This window comes from Orycteropus afer, unplaced genomic scaffold (genome assembly GCF_000298275.1).
Source record: "Orycteropus afer afer isolate SDZICR_OR568_19922 unplaced genomic scaffold, OryAfe1.0 scaffold00150, whole genome shotgun sequence".
Classification (NCBI taxonomy): domain Eukaryota; kingdom Metazoa; phylum Chordata; class Mammalia; order Tubulidentata; family Orycteropodidae; genus Orycteropus; species Orycteropus afer.
In genome coordinates, this window is record NW_006921737.1 from 5,946,568 (window position 1) to 5,965,041 (window position 18,474).

General features: G+C 39.5%; 1 protein-coding gene across 1 annotated transcript in view; it reads right to left on the reverse strand.

The window, feature by feature from the left end:
* AGBL1 (AGBL carboxypeptidase 1) overlaps positions 1-18,474 on the reverse strand; it is a 1,441,949-nt gene that overhangs the window by 1,219,290 nt on the left and 204,185 nt on the right. Inside the window, exon 16 of the mRNA XM_007946116.2 lies at positions 8,421-8,565. Within this exon, the coding sequence (XP_007944307.2) occupies positions 8,421-8,565 (145 nt within the window). The remainder of the gene's footprint in view (positions 1-8,420; positions 8,566-18,474) is intronic.

Sequence of the window (18,474 nt, forward strand, 5' to 3'; positions counted from 1 at the left end):
CACACGCCCTGGAGAGAACAATCATGGGAGAAGGAAGGGCTGCTTATGCACAGGGAGATAGCTCAGGGTGCAGAAGAGTATGAAGGGATGGACAGTGGGAGGAGGTAACTATGGGGAGGAAGTGGGAGGGGAGCTGCTGCATTGTAAATTTTGGTCAGTGACATGAGACAGAGTATATGTGAACTGCTGTATGAAAAGTGAATTTACTCTGTAAATCTTCACCCAAATCCTAATAAAAAAAGAAAAAAAGAAAGAAAGAGGTGAGTTCAAGGCTTCAGAGTCACAGCTAAAGTGCTACAACCTGAGAGTTGCTGCTTGTTCCCAAGGAAAACCTAATTTCTTGTAGTAACAGAGCTCACATTGCCCAAAACCAAGTCCAGAGTTTTATCATAAGAATGGCTGAATTATAATGCCAATTGAATCCACAACCTTAAATGATGACTGAAGTTAAAATGTGGGTATTGATTGGGAAATAATGGGATCCTAAAAGTTGAGATGGGGACATATGGGCAGACAATCAGGAGGATAAGGACATAGGGCTTCTAAATTCTGTTGAATCGCTCCTGCCAACAGTACAACTCCTCCCGTCTTCATCTGTTAAGCCACCTTCCCAGGAAATAGATTATCCTTTCCTCCCCTATTTGATTCGATTAACCCAGCGTTGCCTGAAGAGTCTTTGTATGAGATGGTGCCTGGAGTACTTCCTGGGACATCACCTGAGGCAGATGTCTTACAAGACATTGTTGAATGTTCCCAGGATCTACCCCCACCACCCATTTTTGCTTCTAGACTTATAACTAGACTTAAGTCTCAGTCCAAAATATGAAGCACAAAGTGTGACCTAGGAGGAAATGTGTTACACTGGAAAAGAACTGCTTGACATTTCTTATATATACTAACAGAAATCTGGGAAATATATGTGAGATAATGGTGCAAGGAACATAAAGTTGGATCAGTCTGAGTTTAATGATATGGGCCCACTGAGCACAGATCCTTCATTCAGTGTTTCAGCTTAAGTTAGAAAAGGATCTAATCGTTTATTTTGTTGGCTCACTGAAGCATGGATTAAATGGTGGCATACACTAAATCAACTTGAAGTGCCAGACCTGCCTTGGTATAATATAGAAGAAGGTATCCAAAGACTTAGAGAAATCGGCAGGTTGGTGTGAATTTATCAGGTTGTTACCCACAGACTTAACCATGGAGTGCCCAGAGGATTCACCTGTTACTACAACCATAAAGGAAAAAAACTTGTGAAGGGAGCCCCAGTATCCTTGAAGACTGGGATGATTGCTATTTTATGTAAGTCTGATTTGACAGTGGAAATTTCCCTAACTGAATTAAGACACCTAACTGCAATGGGGCTGATTGGGCCCTGTCATGATAGGGACCAAATGGTAGTACTTAATTCACAAAGAAAAGGCGAATGTGGTTATCCTAACAGAAAGCAGAATCAAAGCAATGATCAGAACAGTCTGACTCATATGGACTTATGGTGTTGGCTACATAGTCATGTTGTCCTTAGGAGTGAAATAGATGGGAAATCTGCTTGACCCGCACAAGTGAAAGAATTCTTGGTCAAGGGAACAGCAGTCTAACTTGAATCACTGGCATAGAGTCATGGCCTCTCAATCAATTCCCAGACTTGAGCCAGTTTACAGACCCACAACCCCTGAATTGCACCCCCATTGCACTGCCAAAAATTTATACTGGTAATCTTTCTTCTAGCCTTCCCCAAAGGGATCAATGGTCCTTTACAAGAGTGACTTCTCATTGGGGAAAAGGTAATTCTCATACACTCTGGGGAATACTGAAAACTGGCTCTGAACTAATACTAATTCCAGGAGACCCAAAATATCACTGTGGCCATCAGTCAGAGTGGAGATGTATGGAGGTCAGGTTATTAACAGAGTCTTAGTTCAGGTCTTTGTCAGTTAAGTGCTACCATTTGGTCCCTATCATGACAGGGCCCAATCAGTCCTATTGCAGTTAGGTGTCTTAATTCAGGTCTGCCTCACAGTTGATCTTGTGGATCCCTGAACCCATCCTATAGTGATTTCCACAGTTCCAGAACCAATAGCTAGAATAGACATACTCTGCAACTGGCAGAACACCCACATTGGATTCCTGACATGTGGAGTAAGGGCTATTATGATAGGAAAAGCCAAGTGGAAGACATTAGGACTACCTAAGAAAATAGTAAAACAAAAACAATATATTTCTGAAGAGATTGCATGCAGAGATTACTGCCACCATGAAGGACTTGAAGGATACAGGGTGGTGATTCCCATCACAACCCCATTTGACTTGCCTATTTGACCTCTGCAAACAGATAGATCTTGGAGAATGACTATGGATTATCCTAAATTTAACAAAGTGGTGAATCCAATGTCAGCTGCTATTTCAAATGTGGTCTCATTATTTGAGCAAATTAATACATCTCCTATTACCTGGTTTGTAGCTATTGATCTGGCTAATGCCTTTTTCTCCACACCTGTTTTGAAGGAACACCAGAAACAGTTTTCCTTCAGCTCACAAAGCCAGTAATATACCTTCACTGCCCTACCTTAGGGTATATAAACTCTCCAATCCTATGTCATAGTTTGGTCCACAGGGAACTTGATCTCCTTTCCTTTCCTCAAGATGTCACACTAGTCCATTACATTGAAGAAATTATGCTGATTGGAACTACTAAGGAAGACTTATCAATGACTCTAGATTTATTGGTAAGATATTTGTGTGCTAGAGGGTAGGAAATTAATCTGACAAAAATTCAGGCACCTTCCACCTCAGTGAAATTTCTAGGAGTCCAGTGTGTGGGTAATGCTGAGATATTCCTTTTGAAGTGAAGTTGTTACATCTGGGCCCTCCTACAACTAAAAATGAGGCAAAACACATGGTAACCCTCTTTGGATTTCAAGGGTAACATATCTCTCACCTGGTTTTGCTACTCCAGACCTTTTTTCAAGTGACTTGAAAAGCTGCTTGTATTGAGTGTGGCCCTGAGCAAGAGAAGGCTGTGCAATAGGTTCAGTCAGCCACGCAAACTGCTCTGTTATTTGACCTACATGATCTGGCTGATTCAATGGTGTCTGAAGTAGCAGTGGCAGATAAAGATGCTCTTTGAAATTTTTGGTAGGGCTCTATTGGTAAAACACAGTGCAGACCCTTAGGATTTTGGAATAAAGCCATGCCATCCTCTGCAGATAACTACTCTCCTTTTGAGAAACAGTTGTTGGCTTGTTACTGGACTGTTGCAGAGACTGAACACTTAACCACGGGCTACCATGCAGCCTGAGTTGCCTTTCATGAACTGGATGTTGTCTGACCCAAAGAGTCATAAAGTGAGGCATGCATAGCAGCACTCAATCATTAAACGGAAGTAGTATGAAGAGATGAGGCTGGAACAGGACCTGAAGGCACATGTTTCACAAGGAAATGGCTCAGCCACTCCCATCATATTACCTTCCCTCATCCAGTTTGCACCTATGGCCTCATTGGTGGTTCCTTACGATCAGTTGACTGAGGAAGAGAAAATTCATGCCTGGTTTACAGATGGCTCTGCACAATATGCAGGCACCACTTGAAAGTGGACAGCAGTAGCACTGCAGTTCCTTTCTAGGACCTGAAGGACAGTGCTGAAGGGAAATGCTTCCAATGGCAGAACTTCAAGCAGTGCACGTGGTTGATCACTTTTCTTGGAAGGAGAAATGGCCAAATGTGCAATTGTATACTAATTAATGGGCTGTGGCCAATGGTTTGGCTGTATGGTTAAGGATTTGCAAGAAACATTTAGAAAGTTGATGACAAGGAAGTATGAGGAAAAGGTATGTGAAGTAAGTGAATAGACCTCTCTGAACGAGCCAAAGAAGTGAGGATATTTGTGCTTCATGTGAATGCTCACTAAAAGGTGACCTCAGAAGAGAAGGATTTTAAAAATTAAGAGTATAGGATGATAAAGTCTGTGGAAACCAGTCATCCTCTTTCCCCTGACACTTCTGTCATTATCCAATAGGCTTATGAACAAAGTGGTCATGGTGGCAGAGATGGAGGTTATGCATGAGTTCAACAACATGGACTTCCATTCACCAAGGCTGACTTGACTACAGCCACTGCTAAGTGTCAAATCTGCCACAGAAACCAACATTGAGTCTGCGATATAAAACTATTCCTCAGGTTGAACATCCAGCAACCTAGAGGCAAGTGGATTACACTGGATAATTTCCATCATGGAAAGGGCAGCATTTTTCTCTTACTGGGATAGACACACTCTGGGTATGAATTGGTCTTCCTTGTATACAATGCTTGTGTCAAAACTATCATCTGTGGACTCAAAGAATGACTTAATAACTGTCATGGTATCCCACACAGCATTATCACTTGACAGTAAATGAAGTCCAACAGACGGTCCATGTTCAGGGAAATCGCTGTTCTTTCCATGTTCCACATCATCTTAAAGCAGTTGGCTTGATAGAAAAATGGAATGTTTTTCCAAAGACACAATTAAAGCACCAGTGATGTGGCAATACTTTTCAGGGTTGAGGCAATGTTCTCTAGAAGGCTATATAAACCAGCAATCAAAGTATGGTACTTTTTCTCCCATAGCCAGCATTCACAAGTCCAAGAATCAAGGAGTAGAAATGGGAGCAGCACCAGTCACTATTACCCATGTGAACCACTCACAAATTTTTTTCTTCCTGTCCCCATGACCCTAAGCTCCGAATTTCTAGTGGTCTTAGTTCCAAATGGAGGAATGCTCCCATTAGGAGACATAATGCTAGTTCCATTGAATTGGAAGTTAAGAATGCCTTCTAGCCACTTTGGCTCATCATGCCTCTTTAACAACAGGCAAAGAAAGAAGCTACCATATTGGCTGGTGTCATTGATACTAACTAAAAAAAAAAAAAAAACTCACTGCCATCAAGTCTGTTCCAACTCATAGTGACACCGCCTTAGGTTTCTGAGGCAGTATCTCTACAGAAGTAGATTTCCCAATCTTCGTTCCAAGGAGTAGCTGGTGGGTTTGAACCACCAGCCTTCTGGTACCAAGGGGAAATCATATTGATATTACATAATGGAGGCAAAGAAGAGTATGTCTGAAGTACAGACAATCCCTTAGGGCATCTCTTAGTAATACCATACCCTGTAATTAAGGTCAATGGAAAACTACAGCAATCTAATTCTGACCTGATTACTAATGGCCCAGATCCTTCAGAAATGAAGGTTTGGTCACCCCATCAGACAAAGAACCATGACCAGCTGAGTGCTTGCTAAGAGTAAAGGGAATATGAAAAAGGTGATGGAAGAAGGTAGTTCTCAATATCAGTTATGACCAAGTAACCAGTTGAAAAATTGAGGATTGTAAGTGTTGTGATTATTTCTTCCTTGTTTTTATCATATGTGTATGTGTATGTTTGTGTGTGTGTATATATATTTTTGTTTTCTTCTCTCCCTTATCCCATATTTATAAAATATAACATGTAAATAGGCTTAGTCCATTTTCAGGTGTATGCATTCTAGTTGTATCACATTAGGTGAAAGTATGATTTTGTAATTGTCTTTATTTACAGAGTATGTATGGTACAAGGAGATGTGTATAGGTACCAAATAGTGAAGGGGTAGACTGTATGGTTAATGTTATGGCTAGGTCATGATTCCCAATATTGCATGGTTGTCTTCAATTTTGTGATCTGATATAATCATCTTCCATTTTGTGATATTATGTAATTATGCTCCATTATGTGTTGTAAATACCAACTTTCGTATGGTAATGAGGCAGGATTACTGGGGGAAATAACTTGAATCACAACCTTATAAAATCAAGTCACATCCTTACTCTGATGTTTGGGGAGTTTCCTTGGAGGTGTGACCTGTAGTATATATATCGATGGCACATAACAACAACACAATATATATATATATATGCTCTGACAGAGCTATCCTTGCTCTGGAACCTGCATCTAGCTCGTCATCATCTACCTCCAGTTCTTGGGACTTGTTTTCTGACCTGCCCATTCTGAAATTCTCCAGCTTTTGCAGCCTTGTGTGTCTGACTTGCTAATTTTGGGATTTGTCAGCTTTCACAGCCTGATGGTCCACCTGCCTCCATCTGATTTGTGGATTGTGAGTTTGCCAGCCCTTGCAACCACATGAGTCAGGAGAAGCCTCCAATCTGGTACCTGGCCCATGGATTTAGGACATGCTAGCCTCCATAACAATGTGAGCCATTTTCTTGAGATAAATCTCACTCTCTCTGACTCTCTCTCTCTCTCTCTCTCTCTCTCTCTCTATATATATATATATATATATATATATACTTATTCTCATACACACACATATATAGGCTCACTGATTTTGCTACTCTACAGAACACAGCCTAAGACAGCGGCTAACAACAACAACATTTTATGTGGTAGCAAGCAATGACACTGCCCTGACCCCAGAGAAGAATTATTTTAATTTTTTTCTACAGTGAAATGGAAAGATCACAAGAATAGATTTCAAACATCTGTGCTCTTTTCCCTTCTTGGCTACTAGCTCAATGTAGGATTTTTAGGCCTCAGTTTTTGCATCTATAATTGATCAGGATGAATTAGACAACTCCTCAAATCCCTTTGAGTTCTAGAGTTTTATATTAGCTGCTACCAAGGATTTCAGCAGGGTCAAAGATATTCTAATAAGTGAAAAGAACAGTGTCCCTCGACCCATGGTCCATTCCCCCAATGGAAAAGGCAAGTTCATGTTCAAAAAGGAATTCCCTTCCCAGAACACTTTTCACACACAGTACTTCACAGGCAAGACAATAAAAACATCTGTTGAAGGAGATCATGAATTTTGCCTGTTCTGTGTCCCTAAAGGCAACAAACATGTTTTGTAACAAACATGGCTTGTTACAGCATAGCTTGTGATGCACATTTCTTGGATTAACTTCTTAAGCTCTCCAAATGTGATACACAAATAATGCTAGTTGTGCATCTTTTGCAATCTGGAAAACAGTAAAAATATCTCTTTAGGCAAGACAACATATGGAGAGAAGGACAGATGCACTTTCATGAAGCAGTTAGACAAGTGGTTTAAGACATGCTTCCTTGATGGAAAAACATCCCATTTATACCTGAACATTTCTTTTGAAGGAAGAGACTCTTGGTTATTATCTTTTCCAACTCCTTATCCCAGACTTAGAAGGAAAATACCCATCCTTCAGGCTGTTATATGTACATTCACACACATATTAGTATAATTATGCTAATAAAATTTTGCATTAACAGATAAACTGAACGTGCTTTACAGAAGATACTGTAGTTCATTAATCCTCAGGATAACTGAAATAGTTAGGGGAAGAATTTGCCAACTTCTTCAAATGATGGAAAACTGTACTATGTAAGCAATCAATTTGCTTAAAATTATCTGATGAACCTTTTTCAAAGCCTTAAATGGAACCAAGGAATGCTAAGTCTGAATCTGGACTGACTTCCCTGGCACTCCACTCATAGAAAGATCATGGCCCTCATTTGTCATGATTCAGTATTTTATTTCTCCATGCTCCTTGCCCATTCTGGATCCTTCTACCAGCTCAAACCCATGGCTATGACAAATGCTGGGAAAGCTAAAGTGGCTGTCTGCTCACAGACTTTGGGAAGTTTTCCAAGCATCACCTTCTGCCTCACTCCTCTCAATGAGTTAGTCTCTTTTAGTTCTGCATCTTGGCTTTGTCTGCTTTTACCCCATTTCAACTTAATGATCTCAATTCAATCTGACTATTTCACTATTTCATGTTCATTTGATAAAACATGTTTAAAGATAAACTAAAAAAAAAAAAAAGTTGTCATTGATTCTGACTCATGGTGACATCATGTATGTCAAAGTAGAATTGTGCTTCATACATTTTCAAAGGCTGATTTTTTGGAAATAGATAACCAGGCCTTTCTTTTGAGGCAACTCTAGGTGGACTCAAACATCCAACCTTTCACTTAGCAGATGAGCACATTAACCAACTTTAAAGATAACACTACCACCACCACCAATTGTCTTATCAATGAATGCCAACTCATGACAACCCCATATATGTCAGAGTAGAACTATGCCCTATAAGATTTTTGCAGCTTTAACTTTTTGGAAACTGATCATCAAGCTTTTCTTCTGAGGCACAGCTAAAGCCCCTAGGATATGCCCCTACATCTCATACTCAACCTGCAGATAAGGAGCACTACATGGCGCTTGGTCCTTCAGAATATCACTGGTCATGACCTCATCCTCCTGCTCTGCCCAGGGAAGGAGACTAAACAAATACAATGCCACTGTGACTCTTTGAGGCAGACAGCATCCCTTGATTAGGATGTCAGTGTCTCCTGAATGTGATAAGGGAAACACCAGAGAGCCCCTTCATCCCTGAAGGGGTAATGTTGTAAAGAGGAAGTTACCATGAGGGCTGTATAGGTGTAAGGATAGTGGTAGGCCAGGTAGCAGACATCTTCATTATGTGGGAAGGTGATAGCAAAGGTGAGGGTGTAATAACACTTGCCAGATGCTCCTCCTATGGCAGCTGCACTCAGGCGGTAATGATTTCTAAGACAGAGAGAAGAGAGGAGGAGAATGAGGAAGAGGAAAGGGCAACAGTGAGTGTTCTAGATCCAGTGAACCTCACATGTTACATACTAGCAAGATGCTCTTCATTCAAAACAAAGCATGGTATCTACATAAAACGAAATACCACTTAGCCATAAAAAGAGATGAAGTCCTGAGGCATGCTACAACATGAATGAACCTTCAAAATATCATGCTAAATGAAATAAGTCAGTCACAACAGGACAAATAATATATGATCCCAGGTAGATAAAATATTTAGAATATGCAAATGTATAGAGATAAAAATTTATTAATGGTTAGCAGGGGTTGAGGGGAGGGTGGAGGGAAAGGGGACTCACGCTTAAGCAACATTGAGCTTCTGTTGAGGGTGATAGAAAAATTTGGAAACAAATAACAGTAATGGTTGGACAACATGGTGAACATAATTAATGTCATTGAATATACATGGAAATATGTTGAAACGGCAAGTATTTTGTTACATATATATTGACCAAAATTTATTTACAAATCATTTTATTGGTGAAATTTAGAGGCCACAGAACTGTGCAAGTAAACTTCCTGCCAGGCCACAATCAAACCAGCAACTTCTGGACTGGCCCATCCGCCTTAAAATTGTGGCATATACTCCATAGGCCTTTGTTTGCTGTGTCTGAAAATGAAGTTGCTGAGCTTGAACATAGAGAAAATTGTTACTAATTCAGTTTTTCCTGATTCTATTATAAATATACACTTGATTATAAAAATTTGGTTCCTTCAATCCCTATCTCTCCCCAGACCACATAGGGGAGCATCTTCCTGTCCCTTCAAACTGCAATATTATAAATCCCCTCAAATGATATTATAAGTGGATTTATTAGTAATCACTATTATATATTGGAGGACATTGGTGATTCCATGGCACATTTCTTGCCTTCCATGTGTAGATACAAATCCACTTTCTAGCCAATGCACCTTATGCACAGCCAATACTCATCAGGAGGGTTGTATGTTGCTACTATGCTTAACAGGTTTCATTGGAACTTCCAGACTAAGACAGACTAGGAAGAAAAGGCCTGGCAATCTACTTCTGAAAATAAGCCAATGAAAACTCTATGGATTATAATAGTCTGATCCACAACCAATCATGGAGATGGCATAGATCAATAGCATTTTTGTTCTGTTGTATATGGGGTTGCCATGAGTGAGGGCCCACTTGACAGCAGCTAACAATAACATTTTAAAAACCAAACTCACTACCACCAAGTCAATTCTGACTAATAACAACACTCATGGGGTTTCTAAGGCTGTACATCTTTATGGAAGCAGACTGCCTCATCTTTCCTCCACAGAGCATCTGGTGGGTTCAAGTCACCAGCTTTTAGTTATCAGCCATAACCACTACACCACCAGATCACCATAAAAATAACAATAACCATTATATATTGAGTTACAACTAGACTTAACATATGTCACTTTATGTTATCATGGTAACAACCCACTGTATGGATTAAAAAAAAAGCTTGGAAAAATTAGATAATTTATCAAAGATTACAAAGCTAGTAAATGGGCAGATAGAGGATTAGAACCCACATCTGTCTGTCTGCAAAGTTTTTTTTTCTTTCCATTATACAATGCTTTCTCCCCCAAAGGAATGCATTTGTCACACCTATCCTAGATTGGTTCCGCTTCCTAAAGATTGAGAACGCACATTTCCCTTTATCAAAGATGAAGAACCAATTTTGATACTTCAGAGAACTGTATCAAAGTAAATTGCACCCAGAAGTACATTCTGAGCAATATTTTCCCCACACGCTGCCAGTTACACTCTTGCCTTGCCTGTTGATGTTGACACAGCTGAGCAGACTTTTCTGAGATATGCAATCATCAAGTCTGCATTATAATGCAGAATGCACCCGGACACCAAAAGATGTAATAGCACCTTTGAGCATTTACAACACCTGCATACTTCTTCATTGTTCTTTTAGTTTTTATTGGGGAAGAGAGAAATGGGAAAGGAAGAAATAGCAGATAATCATTCTTGTGTGTTCTAGCAAAATAGAAGAAGCATGGACTAAATTCTTTTCTGCTACTTTTATGCTTCTCCCCACCAAAGCAAAAAAAGCAAATAAGGGAGGAAGAAATAGAAAATCCAGTGTTATTTCTTGTGGTTTTTCAATATTTATAAATCTAGGGAGTGAAGTTAAGAGACGCTGGTTGTCCCACTGAATGTGATGTGATACAGTTTCCTGCCCCAGCTTTCCCCAAAATGGCAACCTAGAGCCTTGGTCATTCTTGAGAACATAAAATATTCAAGAACAGTGTAAGTCCTCAAGGGATTTGCCCACACTGCTTTGCAGGCTCACATTAAGAGAACCCATTTCCTCTGTGATTACAGGAATAGAAACTCCAAAAGGAGCGTCTTCACCCATGGTGCCATCTGCATCTTGATACTATCTCCAGATTTTCCCAAATGTTCTGCAGTTTCTCCCAAAGCTGATACTCTGGTTATTTGAGACTGTGTAAAGAAGCAGATGGTAGCTCAGAAAGCATGCACACCACATATGCTCTACCCTTTATTCTCTTTCTGAATTCACTTTTAAAGATGTGTCACTCCACTGCAAATGCACATTCAGTTTCCATCTAGCAGAACAACAGGTGCTAGTCAATTATACTTCACTAAAATGGAATGGCCAGTTAAAATGAAATGAGCTGGGGACAAGCAGTCAAAAATGTAGAACAGAACTTCACCTGTAAGTATGAACACATGAGCACACACATGCACCACATATGCAAATCCATGAATGTAAAGGCAAGTAGAAGCACAAATCTAGTGCTTCACCACCATTCACCAACCAACACTGGAGAACAAGCCTGCTTCTTAACTTCAGTAACAGATACCACTGTGGGGGAAGTGGTCAGGATCTCATTTGGCATGATCCTTGCTCCTTTGTAGGATTTCCACTGCACTATTAAGTATGCTAGAAGTCACATCATAGACACTTTTAGCCTATGCAAATTCAACCTTCCTCCACTCAGCATAAAGCAAGTGAGAGAGCAGGAGAGGTGAAATCCCCATATTTTTCCCTATGCTCCTTCCCTATTCAGACAAAACTTGGACTCCAGGAAAAGTGGAGCTATGATAAAATGCAAAGAGAAATAGGATGGGTTAATCCTTGGCCTTTGGGCTCCCATTGGCTCAGGTCCTAGTGATTTAAGGGAAGTGTAAGGAATCTGAATGGTAGTTATACCTATACGAAATATGCCTTCTCACCAATCCCTTTATCCTTGAGCATACACACACAACATGCTAGCTGCTATAGATTGGTGGAGTGATGGGGCAAGGACTTAAACCCTTTTCTCTAGAATGGTTGTAGATTGCTGGAATTTAAGAAAAAAGAATATTACCTCATCCAGAATGTTGATTTCAGCCTACAGCTTCATCTAACAGAGATTCAGTTATGACCCTAGCCTGGAGTCTAAACTCTGGCTGAACCTAAAGCAAATGTCAGGCTTCACCACTGAAGTCTCCTCTTGGCCATTTTGCAGCAGAAGCTGTCCAAGAGATAACTTAACCTCCAGCAAAACTTTACTCTTTGGGAGCCTTTAAACTTTCCCCAGATCTTCTTCCTAGAGAAATGTTTGATAAATCTCTAAAATGAAACCTTGGCTTGCTACATTTCAATTTGTCCAAGCTAGAGTAGGATCACATCAACAAGTTAGTTTTGTTTCCTCAAGTATTATATGAACACATGGAGTGATGTTTGCAAGTCAAGAACATTCGCTCTTCACATGTTTTTAAATAGTTCCCATGTATGTTGTTGTTGGATGCCATCAAGTCAATCATGACTCATACTAACCCCATGATGGAGGTGTTTTTTGTCTTTTTGTTTTTTGCCTCAGGAGGTTGTCTTTGGTGTAATCTTCATGGGATCAGATCACCAGGTCTTTCTCCTGGGAGCCACTGCATGAGTTCAAACCACGAACTTTTCAGTTAGCAGCCAAGTACTTAACCATTGTGCCTGTCTCATGTAGCTAACTCTTCTTCAGCCTCCAAAATTCAATTCAAGTGTTCTCTCTTTCAGGAAGTCTATCCTGATAACTCCCTTTTCCATACCTCTTATCTCACTGCACTCCAGACACTTCATGGGAGGAATTAGGCTTGTTTGTGTATCTTCATGCTTGGCACAGTTCCTGGATACAGAAACTGATCAATAAAATAACAAATGAACCTTAGACTCCAGGAGTAATAATTAGTATGCTTAATATATTATCTCTACTCCTAATGACATCTTTTCAAAGCAAATATTATTGGATACATTCTCTAGATGAGGAAATTGAGATTTACAAAGGTTAAGCAGTTTACCCAAGTCTGTAGCAAAGCCACTCCTCAGAAAGAAGATGAGGCAATCTACTTCCATAGTGATACTGCCTCGGCAACCCAAGGAGGGGTCGCTATGAGTCGGGTCCGACTCGCTGGCATGTAACAACAACAACATAGCAAAGACAGGAAGTAGAATTCAAACCCAGGTATAGGCCAAGCTCCCAAATAATGTATTTTTTTTTCATTATATCATCTGTCTGTAACAAATGCCTAAGAAGACAAATGGTCTTTTAGTGTAATTAATCAAGTAAGAATTTGAAGTTTTGATTTCCATAAATCATGACTGCTTATAACTTAGAGGGTAAAATAAAAGAAAAAATAGAAAATACTTCAGGTGAGGGCTTTAATAAACTATTGAGAATGATTCAGATCACTATAATTCTAAGAAAATGTTTCTGTTGTTGTTGTTATTAGGTGCTGTCAAATCAGCTCCAACTCATAACAACCCTGTGTACAACAGAACAAAACACTGCCTGGTCCTGCGCCATCCTCACAATCCTTGCTATGCTTGAGCCCATCATTGCAGCCACTGTGCCAAGAAAATCTTTCTACTAATTATTAATAATAATAATAATTGCTAACATTTCTTAAACTGAAATGTTACCACATACCAGACACTGTTCTAAATTTCCCATATATTTCATCTCCTTTTATTTAATCCTCAAAACAGCTCTATGATGTGATAACAATATTTTCTCCATTTTACAGATGAGGAATTGGAGGGTCAGACAGGCCAGAAAAATCTGACCAAAGTCACACTGTTAGTAAATAGTAGAAGTTTAATTTAAAAACTTCCCCTCCTCACTCTGCTCTTGTAGGTGAAAATCAAGTGTGTTTTCAGATTTGCTGGATTGTAGTTAGCATTCAGCTGTTAACTGAAAGGCTGGCAGTTCAAACCCACCAGCTACTCTGCACAAGAACGATGTGGCAGCCTACTTCAATAAAGATTACAGCCTTAGAAACCCTATGGGGGCAGTTCAACTCTGTCCAAAGTGTCACTAAGAGTCCAAATTCACTCAACATCAATGTTTTAGAGAAGTCATTCTGGGTCAAAGATGGTGTGGGCTGGATAGATCCAGCGATTGCACAGTTAAATGGCTCCTCTTTGCTTTTTCATTCCCTGAACCATTTATCTTGGAAAGGATCTGCACTTTTATAATCATAAAGCCTTCAATGAAGCAAGGAGCAAAGTACACAAATGCATAGTTATGAACTCAATCTATTTCCATTTGTACTTAAAAATATGCTGGGAAGTCATTTTTTCAGTGTGTGCATGAAATAAGCAAATGTCAAGCTAAAGAGTGAATTAGATAATCTTATAATGACGATGGCTCCGTTTAACAAGAGTGCATCATTTCACTTAACAGGGTCTAATAAGGCAGAACAGCCAAGTTGCCAGGCTTCCTAGTGTCTGCAGCGTTCCTAATATTCTATATAACACCAAATCTCTCTCCTGAGATCCCGTGGAAGGATGCATGATGGCAGAACTCTTGTATGACATTCATCTTCATGAGTGAGCTGTTTCATCTCCTCTCACGAACGGAGATAAATGTCAGAAGAGATCAGCCGTTGTGTATTACATGGCCACTCTGCGTGTTCAGCTTCCCTCCCTCTGCCCTTCAGCACCAAAATTATGTTAAACCAGAGCTAGGAGAGAACACGAAAAGGTGTAGGGCTGTGCATGGTGGGGAGAAGCAGACTAGAGGGAAGTAAATAAAGCAGAAACAAAAACTGACCTTGCTTCCTTTTATGAACACCATTGAAAATTAATCTGTCCATTTATGTTCTTCCCTCTTGAGGATCACTTTTTATTTTCTAGCTTAGTGGTATTAAGAACGAGTGGGAGGGGGATTTAGAAGGGATGCAGGGAAGGAAGGTGTATGAGGTAGGGTGGGATAGGGATGGGGCAAGATGATCAACTTAGCACAGGGAGAATATACTAGAATATGTCCTTAAATTTATTGTTATATAAATAATGTTGTTGTTGTTGTTATGTGCCATCAATTCAGACCTGACTCATAGCGACCCCTCCTTGGGTTTCCAAGGCAGTATCACTACAGAAATAGATTGCCCCATCTTCCTTCCGATATAAATGATAAGAAAGAAATTAAGTTGTCTAACGTTGAATATGGGGCTTGACACTGGTGACCTCATACTGTTCACGTTAACTAGTTATTGGTTGTTGTTGTTGTTAATTTCCGTTGAGTCAGCTCCTTCATGTACAACAGAATGAAATGTTGCTTGTCCCATGTTAACTTAATGCGATGAATAATTATAAAACAAATTAGATTAGAGTACAGCAATCTCAGCCTGTCATCTCTGTTGTATTCAAGGCTGGAATATGAAAAAAATACATTACATTTTACATCTATGGTTTCGTATAGTTAAGCATCAATTGCTGTGTGCAAGGTTTCATCAGGGAGGAGTGGGAATAGCTAACACTGTCTTTCTTTATTTTGCATTTAGCCCTGGCAAGGTAATTAAGTTTGCAGACACCTAGTTTAGTGGATTTATAGATTATATTATCTGAACTAAACTAAACCTAACAATCTACAAAACAGACTTCTGGTGAAATGGACAAAAAGGCACACAAGCTACACAGACCCTCTTCAACAAAGAAAAGAGGAACTAATTGACAGAGATACAGAAGATAATCCTGGAGCCCTGACTTTTGAAAGGAAGTATTCAGAAGTGAATTAGACATCAACTAGTGGAAAAGCCTGCCGAAACGGTGAATATGGAGATGGTTGGAGTGGTGGACTGTCAGCTACTCTGATAAGGCCAACAGCCTAAATATTTCCAAGTGGTGTTGGGACCTGAGAATTGACCTAAAGATCAGCCCTGGTCACCAAGGGCTGCAGGGATGACTGCACTGGTGGCCTTTGACTAGGAAGGGAAACAGCAAGGAGGGAGACAACCTGAGCTGTGGACTTTCTGCTCTCTGGAGGGTGCAGCCATTTTGAATCTTTACAAGTGGTGGCCATTTTGGATTTTAAAGTGACAACACTATCATTCAGATTCCAGGGACCTATGAATAAGCTCTGTTTGCAAAGGATAGCAATGACATACAGGAGGCTGACAATAGGAAAGGAGATAGGTGGTGAGTGTATAAGTGCTGCTAACTAGCAAATAGAGGAGCACATCACTGTACCCTGCTTATATAGTTAACATACAAAGAAAACAAAAATCATGGGCAAGTCACTCCAACACACAATCACCAATTAAATATAAACATAAAAATGTCACAATGCCTTCGAGACAACAGAGCATCACAGTGCACACAAAGAAGCAAGATATAGCAGGAGAAACAAGGGAGCATGATACAGACCCAGAACACATTCCTGAGGGAGATGCAGCATTGGAACTCCCTGATAAAGAATTCAAAATAATTATATTTTGGTATCTTCAATGAATTGAGAGACAGATCAAGGAAAACACTGATAAAATTGAGGAAAACACAGAGAAAACCCTAGAACAATTTCAATAGACAATACAAGAACAAAACAACAAAATTAATGAAAAATTAGAAATGATACAAAATCTGTACATAGAAATCTAGAAGATTAATACTAAATTTTCAGAAATAGTTAAGACATTGAATGGGCAAAGGAGTAGAATTGAATCAATGGAGGAAGAATAGTGAGATTGAAACAAATACCTCAATACTTCTTTAGAAAGCTATCAATTAGAAAGAAGATCAAAACAAAATGAAGAAAGCCTAAGGTTCATGTGGGATACCATCAAAAGGAATAAGCTACGTGTCATTGGAATTGCAGAACAGGAAGAGAAAAATAAAGCCACAGAAAAAAAAATACCAAAGATTTGTTGGAAGAGAATTTTCCTGATATGATGAAAGATGAAAATATATCCATTCAAGAAGTCCAGTGAACCCCAAACAGGATAGACCCCAAAAGAAAATCACCAAGACATATCATCATAAAACTCACCAAAACCAAAGACAAAGAAAGAATCCTGGAAGCAGCATGGGAAAAACAAAAAGTTACCTACAAGGGGCAACAAATAGACTAAGGTCAGATTTCTTGGCAGTAGCAATGCAGGCAAGAAGACAATAGGATTGTACATATAAAACCCTGAAAGAGAAAAATTTACAACCAAGAATTATGTACCCAGCAAAATTGTCCCTCAAATGTGATGGGGAAATTAGGACATTTCCAGATAAGCAGAAATTAAGGGAATTTGTTACAACCAGACCAACATTACAAGAGATGCTAAAGGGAGTCCTCTGGACAGAGAAGCAACAACAGCAAACAACAACTGACAATGCACATGATGACATAACCCAGAAACCAACCCAGTTACAGAAGTGTCCAAAGTAAATAAGCCTAGAAAATTGTAAACAGAGAACCAGAGACATCAATTGACAAATGAAGACAACTACAAACCAAAAAGAGGGAAAAAATTGTGTAGTTACAGGACTTCTAAATGGTAGAGAAGTCAAGACAACTACAAGGTAGAATGGACTGTTCTAAACTTGGGAAGAAAACTGTAAATCACAGCGTAGCCCCAAAGAAAAATGATAAACTTTCACATCAAAATAAAAAAGAGAACCAGCACAAATACTTAGCAAATACTAAAACAATAGCAACAAAAGAAGTGATAACACAAAACATAAACAAAATGAGCTCAGCACAGAAAATTATGTGGAACAAAGAAATCGACACCATCAAAAAGCACATAACAAAAATGACAGCAACAGATTCATACTTGTTGATAATTATGTATCTGGCAAGGGACTTATCTCTAAGATTTATAGAAAATTCCAATGCCTCAACAGCAAAGGAATTAATAATACAATTGAAAAATGGGCAGAAGATATATGAATAGACACTTCACCAAGGAGGGTGTTCAGATGGCCAGCAAATACGTGTAGAGACGCTGACGATCATCGGCCATCAGAGAAATGCAAATCTAAACAATAATGAGATACCATCTCACCCCAGCATTGATGGCAAGGTTCAATGAGACAGAAAATAACAAATGCTGGCAGAGATGTGGAGAGATTGGAACTTTCATACACTGCTGAGGGACTGTGGAGTGATACAACCACTGTGGAAAGCAGTATAGTGATCCCTTAGAAAGCTGGAATTGGAGGCACCATTTGACCCAGCAGTCCCATTACTAGGTATATATCATAGAGAGATGAGATCCAGGACAGGAAGAGATACATGCACACCCATGTTCATTGCAGCACTATTTACAATAGTGAAAAGATGGAAAACACCTATATGCCCATCAGTGGAAGAGTGGATGACCAAACCATGGTACATACACACAATGAAATGCTATGCAACACTAAAGAATAATGTAAAATCTGCAAAACACCACATCACATGGATGAACTTGGAGGACATTATGCTGAGTGAAATAAGTCAATCACAGAAGGATAAATATAGTATTAGTTCATTGTGGTGGAGGGTCAAGGAAAGGTTTATGTATGGAGGGAAACTTTCTTTGTTGGTTACCAGGTGTGGGAGAGGAGGGGATAGGACACTGCAAAAAAAAAAAAA